Raw genomic sequence first — 25,648 nt, forward strand, 5'->3', positions numbered from 1 at the left:
TAAGGTTGCTAATCACCTGACTTTAAAACAAGGCAATTAAACTGGATAACCCAGGTGAACTCAGTGTAATCCTAAACTTCTTTATAAGTGAGAGCGAAAGGAAGGAGAATCAGGGTCAGACTCATTTCCTGGGAGAAGAGATTAGATGGCTCTTGCTGGTTTTAATGATGGACACAAGTTACCAGCCAGCCAGGAAATACGGAGGGGCCTCTGGAAGCCTGAAAACGTAAGAAAACATTCTTCTAGACCTTCCCTACTGCAGCTTTGATTTGGGCCCAGTGAGATGCATTCTGGAATTTTGACTTCCAGAAGGTAAGGTAATAGATCTGTTTTAAGCTTCCAACTTCCTGCAGTTTGTTATGGTGGCAATCCGACAGTTGTTTCTAAGATTTGGGGAAAAGAGGACCTGGATTTTTATATTTTTGCTTAAAAACACCAGTTTGAACTGGGAAATTTCTACAGTTAAAAGTGGTAACTCCCAGGACACCTGGGTGGCTTAGAGGGTCAAGCGTCTGCATTTGGCTCGGGTCATGATCTCATGATCTCGGGGGTCCTGGGATTAAGTCCCGCTTCAGGCTCCCTGCTCAGTGGGGAGCCTGCTTCCCCCCCCCCCTCTCTGCCTGACACTCTGCCTACTTGTGCTCTCTGTCAAATAAATAAATGTTTAAAAAAAAGTTAAACATGTTGTTAAAAAAACACAACGATGTAGATTATTCACATTACATAAAATAAATACTTCCATTGTTCATTTATTCATCCATTTTTGAAAATAGTTTTATTTCTGTGCTGTTTGTTCTCTTCATGCGTGCTTCAAAGTAAGAGGAGCTTTAAAGAGCTGCACGTGGCCCTGGGCAGGGAGCTGCCCACACCTGCTTGGCCGACGGCAGTTTCACAGACTTTCTTCCTATGCCTTGTTAGCACCGCCAAGACCTAAATTAATGCCTCCAACCTATCTCCCCCGCCCCCTGTTAGGACTTCCATGTATACTGAAGATGGTTGTGTGGCTGGGACTTACAGAAAGATCCCAGGCTGTTCAGTGTTCATGTTGCCACGTTTTCTACACATTGTATAACCAGAAACGATTTGTTCTAGGCAAGCTTGGTTTTTCATCTAATGCCTGCTTTCTTTGACATGAAATAAACATGCACTATGTTTTAAGCAATCGGCCCTGGGAGGTACAACACAGAATACTTGTAGAGCAGTGACCGGAAATCAGGCAGGTCGTTCCAGAAGCTCTACGGAACTGCTTGGGTGTCCTAAATGGGCCTATAATGACATTTCTTAGCAACCGGTGGCCTGGGCATGTGTTTCAAGCACCCTCTGGCACCACATATACTATTACTCATCTGTAACCCCGAATTTCAAGTGATCGAAGCTGTAACTCCACAACCACCCCCCTGCCCCAGTTGTGTCTCCTCCGGGGAGAAGGGAATGTACGAGCCTTAGTTAGCTCTGGGAAGAACTGGCCCTCTAAATGAGCTGGGTGAATGGATCAGTAAAGGAACTGCAGCAAGTTGAATTGATGAGGTTGGAGTTCGAAATATTATTTGGTGAAGGATATGAAAATGGGTCCATAGGAAAGGAAGTCTCTCTCACTGGAAATGTGGAATCATAACGCAAACAGTGTACTGGTAAAAAGAGAAAACGGAGGCTAAGAGTGAGTGAGTCAGAAGCACATGAGTTTTTAAGAGCTTGAACTTGGGAGACCAGATCAGGCAAGACTGCTTAATACCATCACATGATCTGCCCCGAGGCACCCTGTATTTAATTAAAACAAGGAGCAGGGCAGGGAGAGGCCAGAGGAGCCGCTGCCGTTCTTAGTGGATGGAGCCCGGGGAGTTAAAAGTTATACCTTGATTGCCTTGGTCTTTGAGAATTCGCAGCATGGCATGTCTCCACTGTTTCCTGGGGTTTCTGCTTCTGGCTGCAAGATTGCCGCTTGATGCTGCCAGACGTGAGTACACGAGGGTGTTTTGACCCATTCTCTGTCGGCGGAAGTGATGGGTTGTCTGAGGTATCGCTGTCCATGCCAGTAGGTGGGCTTCATGAAGGTTCTCAGGAAGCTTTCGTGCTCGAAACCTTTGGGAACATTCACCCTACAGCAGAATGCCTCCCGCTCGTTCTTGGCTTCAGGCGCTGGGAAAGCAACAACCATGCCGGCCCCTCTCTCGGGGGGGAATTTTTTTTTTTTTAAGATTATATATATTTGTCAGATCACAAGTAGGCAGAGCAGCAGGCTGAGAGAGGGGGAAGCAGGCTCCCTGCTGAACAGAGAGCCCAGTGCGGGACTTGATCCCAGGACCCTGAGATCATCACCGGATCAGAGGCTTAATCCACTGAGCCACCCAGGTGCCCCTCTGGGGGGCTCCCCCCTGCCCACATTTTAGTTGCCACCTTGTCTCTCACCAGACAAGGGGAGGGTTGCTGGTGTGAGGAACAGTCTTTCTGGCCTGAAACAAAGCAGTGCCACCCACTAAACTTCGTCTAGTTTCTATCCAGCAGTGTAGAGGGCTCAAATGAAACAGGGCCCCGAATCTAGAACCAAGTTCACAGATCATCCCCCCCCCCCCACCTGGAAGCTGTGCCTAGGCCTGTTGGGACCTTTTTCACAGACCCACAGAGTTTGCTGCCACTCGGGTGAGGTTACTGAGAGAAGAGCCGAGGCCCCAAGGCTCTGTTCTAGTCTCACATTTGAGGTTGGGGGCTTTCTAACTACCCATGCCCAGACTGATGAAAGCAGACCCTTGGGGAGGTCAGGTTGGAGCCTCCTTGTTTCAAAAGCTCCTCTTGTGGGTCACCTGGGTGGTTTAGTGGGTTAAGCATCCAACTCTTTTTTAAAAATTTATTTACTTATTTGAGAGAGAGAGAGCATGAAGGGGTGTGGTCAGAGCGAGAGCAGACCTGCAGGTGTTGACGGAGCAGTTCAAAAGCAACCTGGCCACTTCCCCTTTGCTGGGGTGAGATTCTAGAATAGAGAGAGAAAAGCCATATCGGTGCCAGCTGTGACTCCATTTCCCTTCACGTCTAACTCCCCCTCCCCCACACCTTTTTTCTTTTAAAACCTGCTTACTCTTGGGAGTCTTTTGTTCTATTTTTTTAACTTAGCTTTTTGAGGTCATTGTAGATTCACATGCAACTTAAGAAAAAATGCAAATTGATTCCTCTGTATACCTTACCCAGTTTCTCCCAATGGTAACCTCTTAAACAATTATTGCACAGTATCATAGCCAGGATATTGACACTGTTACAGTCAGAATACCAAACCGTTCCATCACAACAACTTCCCCTTCCCACCACACCCCCCTGCCCTGGCAACCACTGATCCATTCTCCCGTTTTCATAATTTTATAATTTTGTTACTTCAGGAATGTTATCCATAGAATTATTACAATAGGTAATTTAGGGGCATTGGCTTTTTTTATGCAACATAATTTATTGAAGTGTTGCATGTCTGAATAGTTCTTTATTGCTGGGTAGATTCCACAATATGTATATATCACGGTTTGTTTAAACATTCACCCATTTTGAGACCTCTGGATTGTTCCAGTTTGCACTACTGTGAATAAAGTTGCTACGAACATTTGTGTGTAGGTTTTTGGGTGACCATACGTTTTCATTTCTTTGGGACAAATGCCCAAGAGTACAATGTTTTGGTTGCATGTTTAGTTTCTCAGGAAACTGTCAAACTGTTTTCCGGGGTGGCTGTACGGTGTTTTGTTCCCACCAGCAGTGTACGAGCAATCCAGTGTCTTCACACATTCTTGCCTACTTTTGATATATCCCTGTTATTTTTTTATTTTTATTTTTTAGTCATTCTGATAGGTGTAAAGTGATGCCCCACTGTGGTTTTAATGTGCATTTCTCTACTGGTTAATGAAACTGGACATCCTCTCATGTGTCTCTTTGCCATCTGTGTATCCTCTTCAGTGTAATGCTTATTCAGGTCTTTTATCCATTTTTTTTAATTGGATTTTTTTAATGAGTTTTAAAAATTCTTTATATATTCTAGATAGCGGTCCTTTACTGGAAATGTGGTTTGCAAATGTTCTGTCCCGGTTCTTAATTTGCCTTTTCATCTTCTTCACGTGCTATTTCACAGAACAAATGTTTTTCATCTTAATGAGGTCTAATTTATCATTTTTTTCCTTTTATGGATCGTGTCTTTGGTGTCAAGTCAAAGAATTCTTGCCTAGCCTAGAGCCTGAAAATTTCTCCTATGCTTTCTATTTTCCGATGGCACCATTTATTGAAAAGGCTATCTTTTGAAATTCCATTGGGTTGCTCTTGCATCTCTGTCAAAAATCGGTAAGGCCTGTTTGTGTGGGTCCATTTCGACATTCTCCATTCTGTTCCCTGGACCCAGGTATCTATTGCTTGTCCCTCTTTTAAGTAGATGTTTTTCCTGGACTTTCCTTGACTTCTGCCATCTATTATCAGAGGAGACACCCGTGTTTTGATTGTTCCTGGAACCACTCACTTTCTCTCAGGATCTGTGGAAGAGGAAGACTCTTCGGAACAGTGGGAAAAAATTAGTCCTGGGAATCCAAAGATGTGAATCTTCATTTCCACTCCATTAAAAGTGACCCCGAGTAAATTCTGTCATTTCTTTAGGCCTGAATTTCTTCGTCTGTAAAATGAAGTGATTTGAACTGTATTTTCCAAATTGAATATTCTACCACTCCATGACTCAATTCGAATGAATATCCAGTTATAAACATCGATTGATAAAGCTACATTTCCTACCCTCACTTAGTATCTGTTTCCAAATAAAAATAATCTTACAGAATCATAAGACATTTTGGTTTTGTCTTACTTGATTTTTGTCTGATTTGGAGACCCAGAGAAAACATGATCTGAGGTCAACACAGACTGTTTAGCAACAAAATCAAGAAACCAAGTCTTGTAACATTCACCCAGCGTGAGACATCTACATTGTTCAATATTCATTTCAATATTCTTTCCCATTCCATCTGTCTCCCTTATAAGAAGGAAACGACAGGCTTTTGCTTCCTTCTACCAAAAAGGATAAATAGAAGATAGAGGTTGGTGGTATCCATTCAAAATGGCTTCTCTGAGCACCTGCCAAATACCACACCTTGTGGCAATCCTCCTCCAGTATTCAGGAGACAACACAAGGCCACATGAGAGGACAGTTTATCATAATGAACGGTTAGGGATTAGCTGTGGGTTCTAGACAATTGACTTCTTGGCTGTAACAATACTCAAATAGGTTGAGCAAGACACTTTTTTATGTAACCAGTCCAGAGGCAGAAAAAGAGCAAGAACTCGACAACATTGAGAACTCTTTCTTCTCTTCCATCCACTCTGACCTCCTCAGTGTGTTGGCTTGCCTCTTCAGATTTGGGCCCTCCTGGTTAAGTATGGCTGTCCCAGCTCTGAGCGTCACGTCCCTACATTACTGTCCCCAAAATCACTTCTGATGTGAACAAAATGGAGTTTGTTATATACGTGTGTGTATGTGTGTGTATATGGATAGACAGATGACAGAGAGGGAAACTTCACAGAAGCCCGCAGAAGACTTCCTTTCAGTTCTGACCGACCAGGTTCTAATCAGCTGCTTCTGCCCATACTGTAAGGAAATCTAGGAAAGTCAGCTGTTGGAATTTTGTGCAGTGATAGTAGAAGCTCTGCGACAAGCATAAAAAAGAGTAGGAGTGCAGCCTGGAAATGTTAGGTAGGCAGCCAGCCGTCTGTACAATCCTCAAAGAGAGGAGAGACCATGTGACCACTGGAGTTGTCAGGCAAAGTAAAAAGACATCAACTTGAGATTAGAAAGAATTTCAGAAGAACTAGAAATTTATAAACCCTGGAGCAACCACACAAAACACAAAGATACAGCTAATAAGCCAGAAGTGGAGCCAATATAGACTCCAGAAATAACCCCAAGAAGTACAGGAAAAGAAGAAAAAGGAATAGAGAACAAATGGGACAGATAGAAAAATAATATGGTAGACTTAAATCCCCCAGTATTAATAAATACAGTAAATATAAATTACCTAAACACTCTGAATGAAAGGTAGAGATTGTTAGACTACATTAAAAAAATCAATATACTGTCTATAAGAAACCCACTTCAAATCTAAAAATGTATATCCATTAAAAATAAGATAGAAAAAGACCTACCTGTTAACCACTAAACATTACTATCAAAGTATCCCTAAGAACAAGGACTATTAATAAAGTTAAAAGTCAGTTCCTAATGGCAAGAGGATCAATTCATGAAGAAGAGTTGGCAATTCCAGAGTTTCAAAATACATTAACTGGCAGAACTGTAAGAAGAAATTGGCAAATTGGCAAATCCATAATTATAATTGAAGATTTCAACAGTCCTCTCTCAGTAATTGAAATAGCAAATAGAAAATCAGCAGGAACATAGACGTCTCAAAACATTACCAACCAGCTCTTAACATAATATTTTTAAAAGCACTGTAAATTACATAGTACATATGGGACATTCACCAATTCAGAACATATACTGGGCCATAAAAAAGTTAGATTGTTCAACAGTGAGCTCTCCAATACTGGTTTGCATCTCTTGGAAACCTGGAGGCATTCCTGAGCCTGACATTCTTTTAGCCAAGAGAACAGGTAAGAATGGGAAAAGATGCCAAAACTGATCTGAATATCATTGGCACCAGTGTTTTCCTAATTCTAGCATATCAGATTCAAATAATCAGAGAAGATGTATTGAGAAGTTAAATAACAGCTCAGAAATACCAACTTTCAGAAATTTTCCTTGACTCATTTAATTTTTTAAAAATATTTATTTACGGGATGCCTGGGTGGCTCAGTCAATAAAAGCATCTGCCTTAGGCTCAGGTCATGATCCTGGGGTCCTGGGATCAAGTCCGGTGTCAGGCTCCCTGCTCCTTGGGGAGTTGCTTCTCCCTCTGCCTGCTGTTCCCCCAGCTTGTGCTTGGGTGCTCTCTCTCTCTGTCAAATAAGTAAATTATTTTTTTAAAAAGATTTATTTTAGAGAAAGCAAGCATGGGGGAGGGGGAGGCTGAGGGAAAGGGAGGGACAGTATTAGGCAGACTGCACTGAGCGCAGAGCCAAGATGGGGCTCCATCTCATGACTCGAGATTAGGATCTGAGCAGAAGCCAAGTGTCCGATGCTTAACCCCCTGTGCCACCCAGGTGCCCCTCCTTGACTATTTAAAGTATAGAAAGAGGGCGCCTGGGTGGCTCAGTGGGTTAAGCCTCTGCCTTCAGCTCAGGTTGTGATCTCAGAGTCCTGGGATTGAGCCCCACATCAGGTGCTCTGCTCCACAGGGAGCCTGCTTCCCTCTCTCTGCCTGCCTCTCTGCCTACTTGGTGATGTCTGTCTGTCAAATAAATAAAATCTTTAAAAAAAAAAATAAAGTACATAAAGAGTGTCTGAATAGTTGTACTTAAACTATTTAACTATTTAAATAGTTGTATTTAAACTATTTCAGGAGACATTCAAATAAAAACCTATTTGTTTGACTTACTGGAAATATTAAGTAGGATTTTCCAAACTTATGAAATGAGAAGTTGCTTTGACTACTTAGGTATTGTTAAGTACTAAATGAGGAAAGGAGTAAGCAAAATTATTTGCTTTTAAATACTGATCATTTAAATACTGATCTAGGATTTCATGACGTGCTGAGCAATGAAAGAACTTCTGGTTATACGAGGGAGCACAGCCAACTAACTGGTTGGTCATCAGATGAGAATGAATGGAATGAAAAACTCTACCCAGTATGGAAGAAGGAAGACCCAAGGTGGAAAAACTCCTGGAGAGGTAAATCACATATTCAAGATAAACAACTGTCATTTCCTATTTGACTTAGTCTCTTACATTGTAGACTTGAAGATCACATGGCTTACGTTGCTTCTAAGACTGTACTGTAGTTACCAAGTGGGAGGCACCTGGATTTGGCAATCTTTTTTTATCTCAACATTGTCACTTTCTAAGTCACACACACTCAACATTAATCCACTTAGAAATTGACAAGTTCGTAATTCTTGGAAGATTTTGGATAGCAAACAGATTTCGCCCTGAACCTCTACATAATCTGGGAATGGTCCTCTTCAGAAGAGCTGAGACACTCAAGCAGTTTTGACCATATCAGAAATGTGGTTTATCAGAAAGTGAGTATCTTCCCATTTGCATGAAAGAGTGAGTCCTTTAGTCATCGGTTTTGAGTCTAAAAAATACAAACCTTTAAAACTTGTTTCTTCAATCCAGTTGAGCAGATTCTTTTTTGTCTTAAGTAAATGTTCTATGATCAAAGACCTCTTTAATTGGTCTGACCTCCTTTTTCCCCCCTTGTAGAATGTACTCTGAAAGCAAAAGTTAGGAATCCAGAAAATAATTTATTGCTAAGAGGTATAAGGATGGGAGTGCTGTCAGTAGAGCATGTGACTCTTGATGTCTGGATCATGAGTTCAAGCCCCACGCTGGGCATAGTGTTCACTTTAAAAAAAAAAAAAAAGAGAGAGAGAGAGAGAGACATTGGGATGCTCTGGTCCTTATTGGTGGATTCAACTCTACTTTATTTGTCAACGAAAGGAAAAAGATGCTTGATTACTAAACTGCACTTTTCTATGTGCTAGGAGGCCACGTGCAGGCGATGCTGACCAGTGACTCACCAGCACTTGTGGGCTCAACCATCACGTTTGTGGTAGACCTGGTGTTCCCCAGATGCCAGAAGGAAGATGTCAATGGCAACATAGTTTATGAGAATAACTGCAGAAATGGTAAGGAATATTACCCACGCCACAGGAATAGGCTAGTTTTCCTAACTACTGGAGACCCATCTCATAAACCTAAACACTCACAGGTGCTTTGCTGTCACCCCATGTCATCCTCTCCTCAAATTGGATGACAGGGACATGTTGCTCCGTCCAGTTCCTGTATCAACATTAGCCAAACCCACTTGAGCAAACTGGTGGCTTTCTGCCACTTGGAACCTTCTTCAAGAGGGACGTCGTCGTGCTCAGCTCTTTCTTAGGGTCTAGTTGATTATCCAGAGAATACCTTGTTGATTCTCGGATTTTGGTTTGGTTACTTGAACTTCTTCTGGATACTTGACGAATAGCTGATCTGTCAAACATTTTCTGATCAGACTGATTTCTGCTTACAATTATTGCTTAACCCAGTGTTTTTGTGGCTGGTACAAATGCTAAGATGTGTATGTTGTAGTTTCGCTTTGCCCTTAAGGCAGGTAAGCTCTTTGTACATGTTAAAGAGCACAAAGGAACACAGATGCTTCAAAGGAAATTGTCTCAAGAACTGCACATTCCCCAAAACTCGGAGCTAATAACTGAGATTCTTCGATCAGTGACAAGATTGTTAAATACACTTACGATCTGATTTTCTGACTTAGAACTTCTATTAAACTGTCTGCATTCATTCCTTATTAATTTATCATTGTTCTATTAGGAAAACATTAGATCCTATATAAAAAGGGTTTGATATTTCTTAAGTGTCAAGTGTCTAAAATTTGTAGTAATTTTTCTCTTTCTAAAAATGCTAATTCTTATGAATGTTTAAAATGGCATTTTATTTTTTTTAAGATTTTATTTATTCATTTTACAGACAAGAGATCACAAGTAGGCAGAGATGCAGGCAGAGAGAGAGGAGGAAGCAGGCTCCCTGCTGAGCAGAGAGCCCGATGTGGGGCTCGATCCCAGGACCCTGAGACCATGACCTGAGCTGAAGGCAGAGGCTTTAACCCACTGAGCCACCCAGGCGCCCCTAAAATGGCATTTTAGTCCTCTGAGCATTTTTATATGAAGGAATCCCTGTGTCTAAGGAAAATTTTTATGTAATACCTGTCATCACAAAAAGGAACCAGGGACCTTTGAGTTAAATACTGACTGCAGGTCTAGGGCAGGGAAAGTACCAGGTGAGTCTGGCATATTTTAGTGTCCCCAAGTAAGTAAATACGGACTAACAGAGACGCATCACAAGGACACAGAAGCCAGCTTGCAGGGACTCCTCCTGGCTATTTGGGACAATTTAAGAATAAAAAAATTAAAATGGCTCTAATATATTGATAAATAAAAAGATTCTTCAAAAATGTCAATGATATAAAAAAACCAAGAGGGTGAGAGAACTGGTCTAGATGAAAAGATACTGGTCATGACTAGTTCACAATGAAATATGTTGGGGTGCCTGGCTGGCTTGGTCAGGAAAGCGTGCAGCTCTCGATCTTGGGGTTGTGAGTTCGAGCCCCACATTGGGTGTAGAGATTGCTTAAAAAGAAATTGTCATACATACAAAAAAGTTGAAATCAGGGTACACGGAGTCTACCAAAACCTCCTACCTAGACTCAACAATTTTAACATTTTGCCATATTTACTTCTATCTATCTTTTTTTCCAAATCGTTTGAGGAGACAAAATAGTCAAATACTGTATGTGACCCTTGATCAGACTATAGGAAGAGTGGTAATGATACTGTGGTTATGTAGGTTAATGTCCTTATTTTTAGGAGTGTGCCAAATCTCCAGGAGTTGAGAGTTGTTTGATGCTAAATGACTCAGGGTTTAAAAAAAAAAAAAAAAAAAAAAACAACTACAGATAGCAGTATCAACATAAAAAGATAAAGCAGCCCTCATTTTTTTTTTTTTTTTTTTTTTATTTTTTTTTTTTTTTTTTTTATTTTTTATAAACATATATTTTTTATATACATATATTTTTATCCCCAGGGAGCCCTCATTTTGATTTGAGTACAGTTGTGTGAGGTCCAGTATTAAAAATAAATATATTCTAGTATTTCTAGATTGGCTCTTCCTGAATAATTGCTTTATGTGAAATTTTACTGAAATACAGCCTATAGGCAGAAAACAGGTCATAAATACACACCACTAGATGAATTCTCAAAATTAGGGTTTTCGTTGTCCAACTATGTTTATATTTATGAAAATATGAAAAGGTGTTTAATTCAGTGATGAGCATTGGGCATTCTGAGCCCAGATGACAAGCCTGGCTTGTTTCTTTCTCTGTTTAGATACTGATCCATCTCCTGACCTGTACGTTTACAACTGGACCGAGGAAGGCGGTTGGGGAAATGACCACAGCCAACACCATCACCACATGTTCCCTGATGGAAAGCCTTTCCCTCACCACCCTGGATGGAGGAGATGCAGTTTTGTCTACGTCTTTCACACACTTGGTTGGACTTTTTACAAAACCCCCTTAGCTGCTTCTTCACCTGCCCTTCAAATTTTAACATTTTTTTCCACTTTTCTTATTCTATAAGCAAGAATGCTAACACTTAAGAGTTTAACAACAGTTACTCTGTGAACTTTCCTTAGCTGGGGTGGAGCATGAGGGATAAAAATGAAAATCTTATTTAGCTTTGGCAAATCTTCAGAACACCAAGGAATTAGAAGAAGGGGAAAAACAATAATTCATTTTTCTTTCTTAAAAGAAAACTATTCAGTTTCTTTCTGTCTAAAACAGTAATACAAAAAATAGGAATATTTGTTCAAATGGCACACGGATGGGCATTTGATTATTTTTTAATTTTTTTATTATCAAAAGATTTTTTAAGAAAGAAACTTACGCTCTTTGTAGGAAATTTGGAAAATGCAGTAAGAGTACAGATGAAAAATAAATCACCTGTAATTGACACCAGAGATTATCACTGTTAACACAATAGTATTTTTTTTGCTAGTATTCCTTGATTAAGACTAGAATGTATACCCAATCTTGTTATCATGAGTACTTGATCGTGTCATTAAAATTCCTTATGTACATTATTTTAATGACTGCATAATATTCCACTGTGTAGAAATAACATAATCTAACCCCTGTTCTTCTTTGACAAAGCTTACCCTTTTTTTTTTTTTTTTTTTAACCACAAATGGTATCCACTCTTGTTTTATTATTGGTGAAGTGATTATTTTTAGGAGGAGCAAATTTAGGTTATGATTAGCAAAGCTGCTAAGTTCTTAAATATGTCAGCAGGTGCCATCTGGCTCTGACAGTTTGAAAACTGCCACCAACCATGCAGGCTCCAAACTTCTAAATGTTTTGTCCTTTTTCATGAATTAGAGAAAGTTTCTTTGTCCAGTTAACTCATTTATAAATCAGAACAACACATTAGCAATATCCATCAGCTTAACAAAGTACAAAATATATATCAAATATTATGCCCATCTAGTTAAATAGGGGTTGAAGGCTGACCTTGTTTCAGTGCCTTCATGGCCCAATCAACTCCCCAGATGTCACGATTTTTTTGACCAGACCATCTGCAGGGAGTCATATATGCTCACTAGCACTCCGGTCTCTCGTTACCCCTCTTTTTAGTTAAGATATCTATTAAAAACAGTTTTTAGCCCAGAAATTGCTGTTTTTCTAACAAGACTGTTTTGGATTTCCTTATCTGAAGTTAACTGATATTGTCCTTCAACTAACACTTGCTTCTGTGGTCTCCCTATGCCAGGACTAACATTTTCCTCATGTGTAACTAGCCCCCTGTGAGACACCTCTTTCCCCTACAACCTGCAAAAGAACTGCCTCTGCGGCTCCAGGTAAAGGGGATTCCAAATCACATATCCCTGAGATTAGTGTATTTTTCTGATATCTTTGACCATGTGTTAAACATGGTCTTTAAACACGCCCACAAGCAATCCGTCTCAGCATCCCTGTTGTTCAGTCACACATCTGTGTTGGGTGCCTCAATAGCATTAGAAAAATCCTTGGACCCTGAGGGATAGGAATCATTTTTACTCACTAGCTGGTGGCAATCAGATTCAGGTTCGGGCTGGAGAAAGAGAAAGAGTGAGTCAAGAATGTCCTAGAAATGTGTTTATAGAACCACTACATTACTTTTTATGTCTACCATACCCTACCTCTTTTTTCACCATTTATTTTGTTTTATTATATACAAATTCTATTAGAAAATGGAGGAATCTAGTCCCCTAAAAAAGAAAGAAACTGCTTGATATAGCTGAAATGGTAATGTTGCTACAACAATATTGGATAAATTTTTTTAGCTCCCTTAGACACCTCACTATTGCATTGAATGGGTATTCTCCGGGAAACACATGTATTTCAAGTGCCAGACGTCTTACTTACAAACATTTTTTATCTGTAAACTAAGAACTAAACAGCATTTTCCCACTAAACTTCTCTTCCCATTTTAACCAACTATATACAAATTATATTTATGGAACAGTGAGTTTAGGTTATAAGGTTTTATATAAAATGAGCACCATCTCCCTTTCTGAAGCAGCCAGGACCTACATCCTCATCCTGTTTTTCCTTTTCCAAGAGCGTTCTCTAAGTGTCAGTGATTAGTCGTAAAGAAACAACAACTTTCTATAATGATCATGTAATGTGGCCAATAACTAAAAATTTCCATCCTCTCAAAGGTCAGTATTTGCAGAAGTTAGGACGGGGTTCAGCAAGAGTTTCTATAAACACAGCCAATGTGACACTTGGCCCCCAACTCATGGAAGTAATTGTTTATAGAAGACACCACCACGTATATGTCCCCATCGCAAAAGTGAAAGACATGTACATGGTAACAGGTGAGTGAGTGGTGTGAACTTGAAGTTAACTGGTAGTGAGGCATTTCATTCTGGTGATGTTAGTGGATTAAGTAAGAGTTAGAGCTAAGTGTTCTGGGCTGGCTTACAATCTGTATGGGTTCCTTCCCTCGCTTATATATTTAAATATATTTTACTCCATCTGTGTTTCCAGAATAACTTGGAAAAAACCCTAGCAAACTTGCATAGGAAGAGGAGAAATAATGCTAAATTATCTCTAGTTTTAGTTTTAGTTTCTATTGTTTTTTGTTTTTTTTTAAAGATTTTATTTATTTATTTGACAAAGAGTGAGCCAGTGAGAGAGGGAACACAAGCAGGGGGAGTAGGAGGAAAGAAGCAGGCTTCCCGCTGAGCAGGGAGCCTGAAGCAGGGCTGGATCCCAGGACCCCGGGATCATGACCTGAGCTGAAGGCAAATGTTTTAACAACTGAGCCACCCTTCAGGCGGCCTTCATTTTACTTTTAATTTTTGAACCTAAAAGCATTATCGAAGTCCTCTACTTAAAATCAAGCAATTGTGTGTTCTTTCTATTTTGGGGTGTATCTTTTAGATCACGTTCCTGTATTTGTGACTATGTACCAGAAGAATGATCGCAATTTATCTGATGAAACCTTCCTCAGGGACCTCCCCATTATGTTCAGTGTCCTGATTCACGACCCTAGTCACTTCCTCAATGAGTCGGCCGTCAACTACAAGTGGAACTTCGGGGATAATACTGGTCTGTTTGTTTCCAACAACCCAACTTTGAATCACACGTATGTGCTCAATGGAACCTTCAGCCTTAACCTCACCGTGCAAGCTGCAGTGCCTGGACCTTGTCCTTCACCTTCACCCAGACCTCCAAAACCCACCTCTCCTTTATGTAAGTGTTTTCCAGGTCATCTTTGAGGGGGGTTCCTTAACAGCTATTTTTTTAAAAAAATCTAATAATATAGGTTACATAATTAGATCCCTTGCTTAAAGAACCATGTGCTGAGTCTGCTGTGATTCAATTCTGTACATGTCATTCTTGAGCCACTTTATCACCATTTTAAGCTGTTAGAATATGGAAGAAAGGAGAGTATGTTTAAATTCCACTTTGCAAGTAGAATTTCATGACTTAAGTGCCATTCTTTGACCTTTCTAATTTGTACTGGTCCTTGTTATGTGTACAAATGCTTTCCTTGTCTGGCCTGTCACATTTCTTTAAGATTTGATTTATTTATTTGGGAGGGAGAGAGCACAAGCAGGGGAGAAGCAGGCAGAGGGAGAATCAGGCTCCCCGCTGAGCAAGGAGCTCGATTCGGGACTCGATCCCAGGACCCTGGGATCTTGACTTGAGCTGAAAGCAGATGCTTGACTGACTGAGACACCCAAGTGTCCCCCATCACGTCTCTGATTCTCTCCCATTTTTTCTCATTATGAGAATACATCTCGCCCTTCATAAACATTCAGGCCATCCCCACTGTCTTTCTTCCTCCTCCCACATTTCTCCCTACTTCCATTCTCCTCCCTTCCCTGCCCACATCCATCCAGTGTCCCATCAAAACACAGCTGTACTTGGAAGTGGTTTCCAAATGGCCCAAGAAAGAATATACCTTGAGAGTAAAGACTCCAGACATTAAGATTGTTCTGGATATAAGGCATAATAAATTAAATCCCATTCTCTACTAATAGTATATGTAATATATAGTATATGAGGCCATTTAAAAAGTTCCTAAGAGTCTACTTTGGAAAGTGTTAGCTTCCACCTAATGCCCCCTCCCACCCCACTGTGCCATGAGTACTCAGCACCCCAATTTGAAGGGGATGGTAACATACTGCCATCCTCCCACTGGTCACAAGAGGGCGCCATCACCAAACCCAGAGTAAATAATCCAACCTGATGTCCAGACTTGCTGCACTTGTTTTTTCCAAAACCTATTATAAATAATAAATTGTTGTAACAGTGTGTTATTAATAAAAGGAGATCTCATTAAATCTGGAATATCTAATCAAGACACTAAGTTATTACTGATGTTGATCCATTATTTTTTGAAATGTTTTAAATTACAAAATTAATGCATGTTCCTTAATAAAATTTCTAACAATAGAGAAGCCTAGAATAAAAGTGAAAAATCCCTACTCACATTCTCCTCCCAAGAGTTAAACCTTAGTAACAGCTGGAAGCGTTTCTTTTCCGATCTATTTCTACGCCTTTACAAACATATTTTATACAGATACATAGGTGTTGTTTTGCTTTTTAAGGAAATGGTCTTGTGCTATCCATATGGTTCTATAATTTGTTTTTCTTCACTTAACAAATATCATGGACATCTGTAAGCACATAAAATTTAACTCACATTATTAAATGGCTACATAGTATTTTATAGTATGTATAAACTTAGAATATAAGTAATATTGTATGTATAAATGTATAATTTATTTAACCATTCTCTTATTGATGGTTGATTAAATTAATCCTAATTCCAGTTACAAATATAACTGCACTGAACAACTTAATCATATAGCTTCATTCTGATATTTCTGTAGGAAATTTTTTTTTTTTTAAGATTTTTATGTATTTATTTGACAGGGAGAGAGAGATCACAAGTAGGCAGAAAGGCAGGCAGAGAGAGAGGGGTTAGCAGGCTCCCCGCTGAGCAGAGAGCCCAATGTGGGGCTCGATCCCAGGACCGAGATCATGACCTGAGCTGAAGGCAGAGGCTTAACCCACTGAGCCACCCAGGTGCCCCAGCTGTAGGAGAATTTCTTTTTCTATAAGTATCCATGGTCTTCTTTACAAATAAGGAGACCAGGTGTAAAATTCAAAATAAACTGTAGATTCCTGTAATATCTAGAACTGTCTAAAAATTCCTAAATGGTAAAGGTTAATGTTAGTTTATTTAACATTAGTCTATTTTTTTTTTTAAAGATTTTATTTGAGAGAGAGAGAGCGTGAGAGAGAGAGAGAGCACAAGCAGATGAGGGACTTGACCCTAGGACTCCAGGGATGATGACCTGAGCCAAAGGCAGACACTTAACCGTCTGAGCTACCCAGACGTCCCAACATACGATTTTATCTGTCACACCCTGCTTGATTTTGTCATGATTGTTGTATCATACATTTTAATATGGCTTCTACCTTTCATTTGATTGCCGTGTTTAAAGAAGATACAGGATTGTGTTCACTTACATAATTTAACAATTATAACTCCTGCTAGTTCTCACATCTCTGTGAATCATTCATATTCACTTCAAATTTCTGCAATAATTTAATAGTTCAGAAATCTTGATGTTTTTCTAAAGGGCAGGTAGATGTTTAGATTGTTGATTATCAAGTACCTGTTTAGATTTGGGGTTATTATCTATTATGTAAATCTTTTACATTCTCAGCAACTCATCTAAAATCTTATTAATCCAACTTTCCAGCATCAGTGGGTGACCCCTCCCTGGAGCTGAGGGCAACTCCTGAGGAAACCTGCCATATTAACAGATACGGTTACTTCAAAGCCACCATCACGATTGTCGGTAAGAGCAGCAGGGGCAGGATGCTGGGATCTACCCCGGGCCACCTTCTCACCCTCTTGACTCTGGAGGGGTGGGAGCAGGGGCCCTTGCTCTCTGTTCAAGGTGATGCCACGTGGGCACAAAGCCAGGATGTCACCAGTTTCTAGATTCCGACTGGCCTACGCCAGCCTTCCTTAGACATTCTGGTGGAAACGAGCCCAGTGTGAGGCCCACCTACTAATGAGTCTGCTCCAGCCCTACATCCCCCACCCCGCGCATTCCAGAAATCTGAAGGAACTTGCCTTTGAAGAAAGGCCAGTAGCAAGTTCCCACAACTGCCACTTCCTTCCTCTCTCTGATTTCACAAAGTCGCCTGCCTAGTGTGTAAGGAACAGGGATGAGCGGAGCTACCACAGATGGCTATGTATCGTGGGCACTGCCCTCAGGCACCCCACAGAGAAGACAGATGGGGGCCGAAGCCCAGCCGAGGCACCCCAGTTCTGGAGATGGGGGTAAATCCCCGACTCTGCACCCTAAGGCTGAGGGAAGCTGGCTGGGCCGGAGCCTGAGGCCTGCGTCTTCCCCGGGGGTTACCTTTCTCTGGAATTCCTGCCCGGAAGGAGTGCAGCCTTCTAACACATTCACAAGCTCCAGAAACCAAGGGCCAGGTTGGAATGAGGAGCAATTCGGTTTCACTTTGAACGTGCTGCATAGACACCTATCCACACTGTGGGGTAGACTCCCAGAGCAGTGCAGGAATGCCGTGTCTCTGTTTGTGTGGCTTTCTGGTTTGTGAAGGAATAATTCGGTCTGGTTTTTGCTGTACTTTGATGTGTTTTTCTGGGTGGGCGTTTTGTTAGATGGAATCCTGGAGGTCAACATCATCCAGATGACAGACGTTGTGACGCCCGTGCCACAGCCTGACAAGTCGCTGATGGATTTTGTTGTGACCTGTCAAGGGATGTGAGTACATCTCAGTCAGAGGATCAGGCCAAGGCCTGAGCAGAGGCCGTCACACCAGCTCCCCTTTGAAGCTGATCTAGATTCCCAGCTCATCAGTCAGCCACAACCAGGAAAGGGCCCAGGAGGGGCTCAGAAGCCCTCAGTTTTGCTAGATTGGGCAATGCTCACTACCTTTAAATCGCTGATGAAATTGAAGAGTAATTATTAATTGAACACTTACTATGTTCTTAATATTTTACATCGGTTCTCCTATTGAATCCTTACCCAATCCGGAGTCTCGTCGTTTTACAGATGAGTCCACTGAAGCAAACAGTGATTACAGAACTTGCCCCATAGATGGTGGGTACCCACAGAGCATGGTTCACAGGCTGTGGTCTGTCTCAGAGCCCAGATCCTAGGCTTCTTGAGGTCCCTCCAAGTGGTGGGAAGCCAGTGTGGAATGACCATGTCCTAGCATGAATTAACAGCATTGCCCAATAATCCTGTATCTCTAAACTTTACAAAGCTTTTTCTTTTTTTTTTTTTCAAGGTTTATATTTTAGTCTTTTTTAAAAGATTTTATTTATTTGAGAGAGAGATCCTGAGCCCGAGAGAGAGCAAGTACAAGGCAGGCAGAGGGAGAGGGAGGAGCTGACTCTCCACCCAGCAGGGAGCCCAGTGCAATCCCAGGACTCTGGGATCATGACCTGAGCCAAGGCAGACACCAGCTGAGCCACCCAGCGCCCCGACAAAGCTTTTTCTAATGCATTATATAATGTGACCTCCTATGGTTTGGTTAGAACTACATAATAGACTACTAGAAGTTAATAGACTAAATATAAGTTAATATAATTAACTGAGTAAGCAAAAGCATCACAAATATTTGTGTAATAGATAAATTAAGTAATTAACATGTATGTATGTAAATGTATAAATTAATGAAGGGAATGAGATGGTATGAAAATGTGGCCTTATTTGATAAAAAGGGATAGCTAACAAGCTCTCCATCTTAGGGAGAGGTGAGGGGTGACGATGACAGAAAAATTGAGGAAAAGCTGATGGAGGAACAAGCCCAGCTGAGAAGAGCAGGTGTCCTCTGTGCAGGTCTCTATCCAGGAGGTCCACCCACAAGGGAAACAGAGCTGATGACAGTAATACGCGGCCGCGTCGCCGCGTGGTCATCCAGCCTCACTTATTCAAGTCCCAGCTCCACCCCTAATGGCTCATGTTAGTCTCCCAATTGCCTCCCACTCGCTGAGCTGGTTTGTCGCCTGCTATACTAGGCTTATTTTACTTTCCTCATCTTCCTATGAGAGGGATAATCAAGGCCGTGTCACACATCTGCCCCTTTGTGTCTTGCATGTAGTAAATCGTGACTCAACCACCACTGTTGCTGTCACTGTTTAACCTCTGTGGGGACCCAGGTGGGCCAACTCTGGCATTTAATAGTATACTTGCCCGACACCTCAGCGGACCACAACTGCAGGCATTCTAGAGAGGAATGACTTGGGCTTCACACAGTTTCCAACAGCCCCTTGCCTTTGGAAAGGGGGCGGTCATAATTTCTTCCTCCTCTACCCCCAGAGCCACATCTTACTGAGGATACAGGGGAAATAGTAGCTCATACCCAGGCTTGTTTAGGAGTAAATTATATGTGACAGTTTGACATCAAATGGTTTGATATTCTTACATCGTATGCAAGAATCAAAGAATAAGGTTCCAAATTAATTCTAGTGGAATTCAAATAGAATTCTAGTCAATTTTATGGCCAGGTAATGATTATGATTGTTCCTTTTAAACTAATATTATATCTCCCTCCCCTGGTGCCGTCTGTCCCCTCAGCATGCCCACAGAGGTCTGTACCATAGTTTCTGACCCTACCTGCCAGATCACCTACAACACAGTCTGTGACCCTGTAGATGTAGACACAGATGACACTTGCTTGCTGACTGTGAGAAGAGCCTTCAGTGGGTCAGGGACATACTGTATGAACCTGACCCTCAGTGATAATACAAGTCTGGCCCTCACGAGCACCCTCGTCTCTGTCTCTGCAAGAGGTAAGTGTTGTTTTGTGGTTGTACGAACATTTCATATCACAGGTACCGTGTGTCCTAAAGCCCTTCAAGGCTTCACTGTCAGTGTTTAATTTTATTTCATTGCAAAAATCACTGAACTGTCGTTAATGTGGATTTGACAACTGGCATGAAAGTCCCACAGCAAATCTACTTAGAGGAGGGATGAGAGAGAGAGACCCAGTGAAATGACCAAAGATAAGTCTTTTGATGAAAAAAAATCAGCTGTGATCATGGACCAGTAATAATGGGATATGATCACTGTGTGCTCGAAGAGATTTATATGTCAAGGGAAAAGTATGAAGCCAAACATCAAAAAATAACAGTGTTCTCCAATTAAATTATAAAACAGGGAGACTGGTACCCTATTGTCCTAAGAATCCACCTAGGCAAAGACATGAACCCCAGAAGCTGCTGGGGTTACTCTTGGGCAGCTGTGGGGAGTTCTTAGAACAGCCTTTCAGGGTTATACCCTATTCTACGAAACCTCCTAGGAGCTGGCAAACCACTGCTCTCTTACCAGATTAGACATTTAGATATTGCCTTTCCTTTCCTTCTTCTTACAGTGAGTGAGAACTTTAGGTGACCTGAGCCATTTTCAAAATCCAAATAAAGGAAGCTCCAAAAGAGAGCTTTCAACCCAGGGGGGATTGTAACCTGATGGCTTGGGCTTCAAAATCAGAATTTCAGAAACAGATCTTTGATCAAAAGCAAACCAAGAGACTTTTAGGAGGAATGACTTTTACTCATTGATTCCATGAATGTTCATGAAGCACCTGCAATTCTTTAAACAAATATTCATTGAGCATCTCCTCCGTGCCCAGCAGAGCTGTAGGCCTGAGATACACAGTTCCAGACAGAGTGGGGAACAAGAGGAAGAAGGCTTTTGTGAGCCCTGCTTTTGTGGGCTGAAAGAGATCACACATAAGATGACATTGTGAAGAATGTCCCGGCATGTCCTCCCATGCTTATGGGGGAGAGAGGGAACAGAGGTTGGCTCTCCAGGTTGGGGAGGTCAGTGACAGTCCTGCCTACCCAGCAGCATCTGCTTATGAAAAGTGTCCTCTGAACTGAAGCCTGACTTTCAGGAATGAGCAGTCCATTTAGATGGTTGTAGACCACGGGTAGGGCTTGAGCTTTATTCTGTGTATAAGGAGCCTCTGGCAGGCTTGAAGCAATGCTCTGATAGATGCCTTTAAAGATCAGTTGAACGGGGTGCCTGGGTGGCTCAGTGGGTTAAGCCTCTGCCTTTGGCTCAGGTCATGATCTCAGGGTCCTGGGATCGAGCCCCACATGAGGCTCTCTGCTCAGCAGGGAGCCTGCTTCCTCCTCTCTCTCTGCCTGCCTCTCTGCTTACATGTAATCTGTCTGTCAAATAAATAAGCAAAATCTTTTTTAAAAATTAAAAAAAAAAGATCATTTGAACTACTAAGGGAAGCGAAGATCATGGGAAGGTGAGAGTGGAAGCAGGTAGACAAGGTGTCCTTTTGTGGGGGTGGGTGGGGGGAGGCTGGTGGCTGGAACTGCACAGTGGTGGAAGGAATGGAGAAAGAAAGATGAACTCCAGTTCCTCTTTGACAGTAGGGACAAGACGAGTTAATTTGCTGGTTTCTGGGAATACAGAGAAGACACAATCCCACAGTCTGGGAGAAGGAAAGAAGCGTGTGTATAAAGCAGTAATTGCCACAGAGTGTGATCGAGGCAGAGGAAGAGAGGCAAGTAGAGGAGTGACACAGGCAGGTGTCCTGACCCAGAACCCTCAGCCCTCATGAATGTCCGGAAGTCACCCCACAGGGGTGAACGCTTGAAATGAGCCCAGGGGAAGGACGTTCCTGGTAGAGGGCCTGGAGATTTGAAAGAGCAGGGGAAGCGTAGGCCACTCTAGGATTTTTAGCACAGCTGGAAGGTAGGTAGTGGGAGATGCGGCCAGAGGAGCGGTGGGGAGGGTCATGGAGCCCTTCACCATGTGGGCGCTGCGGGGTCAGCTGAGACCTGAGCAGGTGTCTCCAGGACATGACATCTCTCTTCTGAGCCCTTAACACAGTGTTCCAGACATGCTAACTCATTCTCTAAATGGAAGATAAGCTGACCCAAAGACTATGTATTATTTAATGGAAAAGATTACTGAAAACCCAGAGGGAGCCATATATCTTTGGATAGCTCCCTTCCTCATTTATTTAATTGCATTACAAGTAGCCTGTCCCTTAGGCGGAGGATGTCACTAATATTGTCTTGCTTCTGTTTAAGACCCAGCTTCCCCTTCAAGAATGGCAAATGGTGCCCTGGTCTCCGTGGGCTGCTTAGCCATATTTGTCACTGTGATCACCCTTTTGGTATACAAGTAAGTTGCTACTTTTAACACTTTAAATTGCTATAGTATATTGTCAAAAATAAGTTGCATATTTCTGCATAAATGGGCCATTTTCCCTCTTTTGCTTTTAAACAGTTTGGGTAGGGGAGAAAAATCTTCTAGTGAATGATGAATACCAAACTAGACTATTAATTTTGCTGTGTGGTTTTTTTTTTTTTTTAGTCCTAAAAATGCTACTAGATACCAGTACCTTTACAAAATTGTGTCAGTTTATTTACCATGTAATCACAAATTAGAATAGGCAAGCACATTTCTTCCATGAAGAAGGGAAAAAACTATACTTTCATAAAACATCAATGTCTTAGAAGCTGTGGATTGGGTTAAATGGAATAATCCTCTTGTATTTGGCATGTAAGAGATCATAGAAAGTAACATAGTCCAGGTGGACATCTTTTGTTAATCTGTCTAACACGTTGTTTTCAGAAAACACAAGGAGTACAAACTGGTCGGCCGCAGTGCTAGGATTGTGCTCAAAGGCCAGGGCCTGAATGCCCTCCTCAACCATGCAAAGGCCATATTCCGCCTTGGGAACCAGGAAAGAGATCCTTTGCTCAAGCATCAACCAGGAACTGTTTAAATCTTCAGCTTTATTTGTGATCAACAGCTCACTCTTCAGGGCCATTTATGTGAGCTGTGCCAAAGTTGATGGCTATTAACTTCTATTCCTAAAGATTACTGTTAAAATATATACTGTGGTTTAGGGAGGTCCAAAGGGTTTTTTATATAGGCTAAATGACATCTCAGAGAAGTGGGGAGGAATTACACCGTGCGTGACCTCAGCCTCGTTATTGAACTGATAAAACCAGTTAGCAGAGCTTTCTTTCATTATGATTTATGTTTCACTTATAATGTCTTAGGTGGTCAGTGGGATAGACACACTGTATCCAAAGAGTAAGGGGAGAAGGTACTATTCATTAGAGTTTGGCCTCAGTTCACTGGAAGGGGAGGCCAGATGCTTTCTGGCTCTCTGTGTTCTGAGCTAATTGAATGCTACTTCAGGTGAACACGTGTGAGCTCCTAGCAAAACAGTAACAGGCCAGACATTTAGTGTGATGTGCATGCTTCTTATGCTAAAAAAAATATGTATCGACTAGTCTAATACATGGGTGTGAATATTTTCATGACAACCTACCCTGCCCAGATGTGTAAAAGAATGCTACTCATTTCTTTATTCCGTGGACCTTCATTGACTACTTTCTGTGTATCAGGCATGCTAGGGACCCAGCCCTACACTCAGGGTGCTGACAGTCTTGTGTATATATCTCAATTTCTGTACACTTGGGGGCATGTGTTTGAAATTATATGTTACGATTTTTTTGAAGAAGGAGACTCCTGCTTTTCCTACTGGTTTCTCTATTTAAATGATACAGGGACTTGATCAGTTAAAGCCTCCATTTGTCGTTGAAACTCTCTACCAGATGTCAGACAGGACATGCTTTTTTTTCCTCCTTCCTGAAAAATAAAGTATGAAAAGAGATAAGATCTTGGAATTGTAATTATTTTTCCAATTTACTGTTTGCCTTTCTATTGTGTTTATAGTTTGGACACATAAAGAGTTGTTTAATGCTGCCCTGTGGAGCACTGATAATTTCACAAGGATTTTGTATTTTAAAGTATAGTATGTTCAGTTTCAATAAATGTATATTAATCAGATCAATCTAAAAAAAAAGTTTCTGTGAGCAAATGTTCTGGACTGTTAGTATTGTATTAAAAACAAAGGCAAGAGGAGCGTTCTGGGTCAGAGATCAGCAAGCTTTTTTCTGTCATGGGCTAGGGAGTCTTTTTTTTTTTTTTTTTTAGATTTTATTTATTTATTTGACAGAAATCACAAGTAGGCAGAGAGGCAGGCAGAGAGAGAGGAAGGGAAGCAGGCTCCCTGCTGAGCAGAGAGCCCGATGTGGGACTCTATCCTAGGACCTGGGGATAGTGACCTGAGCTGAAGGCAGAGGCTTTAACCCACTGAGCCACCCAGGCACCCCGGGAGTCAATATTTTAGGCTTCATGGGCCATACAGTTTCTGTTGTAACTACTCACCTCTGCTATTGTAGCACGAAAGCAACCATATATATAAATGAAAGAGCGTGCTATGTTCCGGCAAAAGCATATTTACAAAGAAAGGTAGTAGGCCAGATTGGGCCCATGGGCCACAGTTTGTTGACTAGTGTTTGAAACTAAAAAAGGCCAAAGAGGGTGGCTCAGTCAGTTAAGCATTTGCCTTTGGCTCTGGTTATACCCCGCATCGGGCTCCCTGATGGGCTGGGAACCTGCTTGTCCCTCTCCCACCCCTCCATGCTTTCCTCTCTTACTCTCTCTATCATAAATAAATAAAATCTTCAAAACATAAATAAATAAGCAAGCTTGCCTGTTAGCATTAAAAAAACAAAAGCTGCTGTGAAAGGTATTCTTGTGACAGCTGAGGGAAATTTGAAAACACTGAATACTAGATGATATGAGAGAATTGTGAATTTTCTTAAGGAGTAGTCAAGATTTTCTTACGCAGTGGGTGGACACCCATGTTTAACCTAGTTCCTTTACTTCACAGATGTCCTGGAGGCCAAAAATAAGCTTTTTTTTTTTTCTGAAATCGTCTCCAAAGAGTACAAAATTTGCAGAACACAAATAGTTGAAATTTCTTTCTAATTATGTGCTGGCTGTAGGTGGTTCTCAGCACAGGTCACTTGCCCCTTGGGTGCATTGGCAATATTAGGAGACATTTTTGATTGCCATCATTAGGGTGTGAGTGCTGCTGGTCTAGCAGGCAGAGACCGGGGTGCTGCTAAATGGCCTACAGTCTACAGAACAGCACCCCACAACAAAGCACCCCATGTTATGTGACCCCAAAACTCAGAAACCCTGTTGTGGACTAAATGAAAAGGTCCAGGACATGCATATAAAGAAAGAAGATGTGGATTTGACTCCTGCCGTGTCATTTTTTTTTAAAGATTTTATTTATTTACTGGACAGAGAGAGATCACAAGTAGGCAGAGAGGCAGGCAGAGAGAGAGAAGGAACAGGCTCCCTGATGAGCGGAGAGCCCAATGCAGGACTCGATCCCAGGACCCTGAGATCATGACCTGAGCTGAAGGCAGAAGCCCAACCCACTGAGCCACCCAGGTGCCCTGCCCTGTCATTTTTTAAAAAGGTTTTATTTATTTGACAGAGACACAGAAAGAGAGGGAACACAAGCAGAGGGAGTGGGAGGGGGAGAAACAGGCTTCCCACCTATCAGGAAGCCCGATGCAGGGC

At 41.6% G+C, this 25,648-nt stretch overlaps 1 protein-coding gene and 1 long non-coding RNA gene across 2 annotated transcripts; both read left to right on the top strand.

Moving 5' to 3' along the window:
* The first annotated feature begins 1,762 nt into the window (after positions 1–1,762).
* On the top strand, positions 1,763–23,882 carry GPNMB (glycoprotein nmb). Its single transcript, XM_059171354.1, has 11 exons — positions 1,763–1,954; positions 7,634–7,786; positions 8,602–8,745; positions 11,002–11,166; positions 13,373–13,531; positions 14,100–14,411; positions 16,940–17,038; positions 17,878–17,980; positions 19,802–20,016; positions 22,279–22,372; positions 22,826–23,882. The coding sequence occupies exons 1-11, from the start codon at positions 1,885–1,887 to the stop codon at positions 22,977–22,979; spliced, it is 1,668 nt and encodes a 555-aa protein (XP_059027337.1). The 5' UTR covers positions 1,763–1,884; the 3' UTR covers positions 22,980–23,882.
* LOC131829501 (uncharacterized) lies at positions 1,983–4,792 on the top strand. Its single transcript, XR_009352876.1, has 2 exons — positions 1,983–3,914; positions 4,438–4,792. It is a non-coding gene; the product is annotated as an uncharacterized LOC131829501 (long non-coding RNA).
* Positions 23,883–25,648: the final 1,766 nt, after the last annotated feature.

Source organism: Mustela lutreola, chromosome 4 (assembly GCF_030435805.1).
Source record: "Mustela lutreola isolate mMusLut2 chromosome 4, mMusLut2.pri, whole genome shotgun sequence".
Taxonomy (NCBI): domain Eukaryota; kingdom Metazoa; phylum Chordata; class Mammalia; order Carnivora; family Mustelidae; genus Mustela; species Mustela lutreola.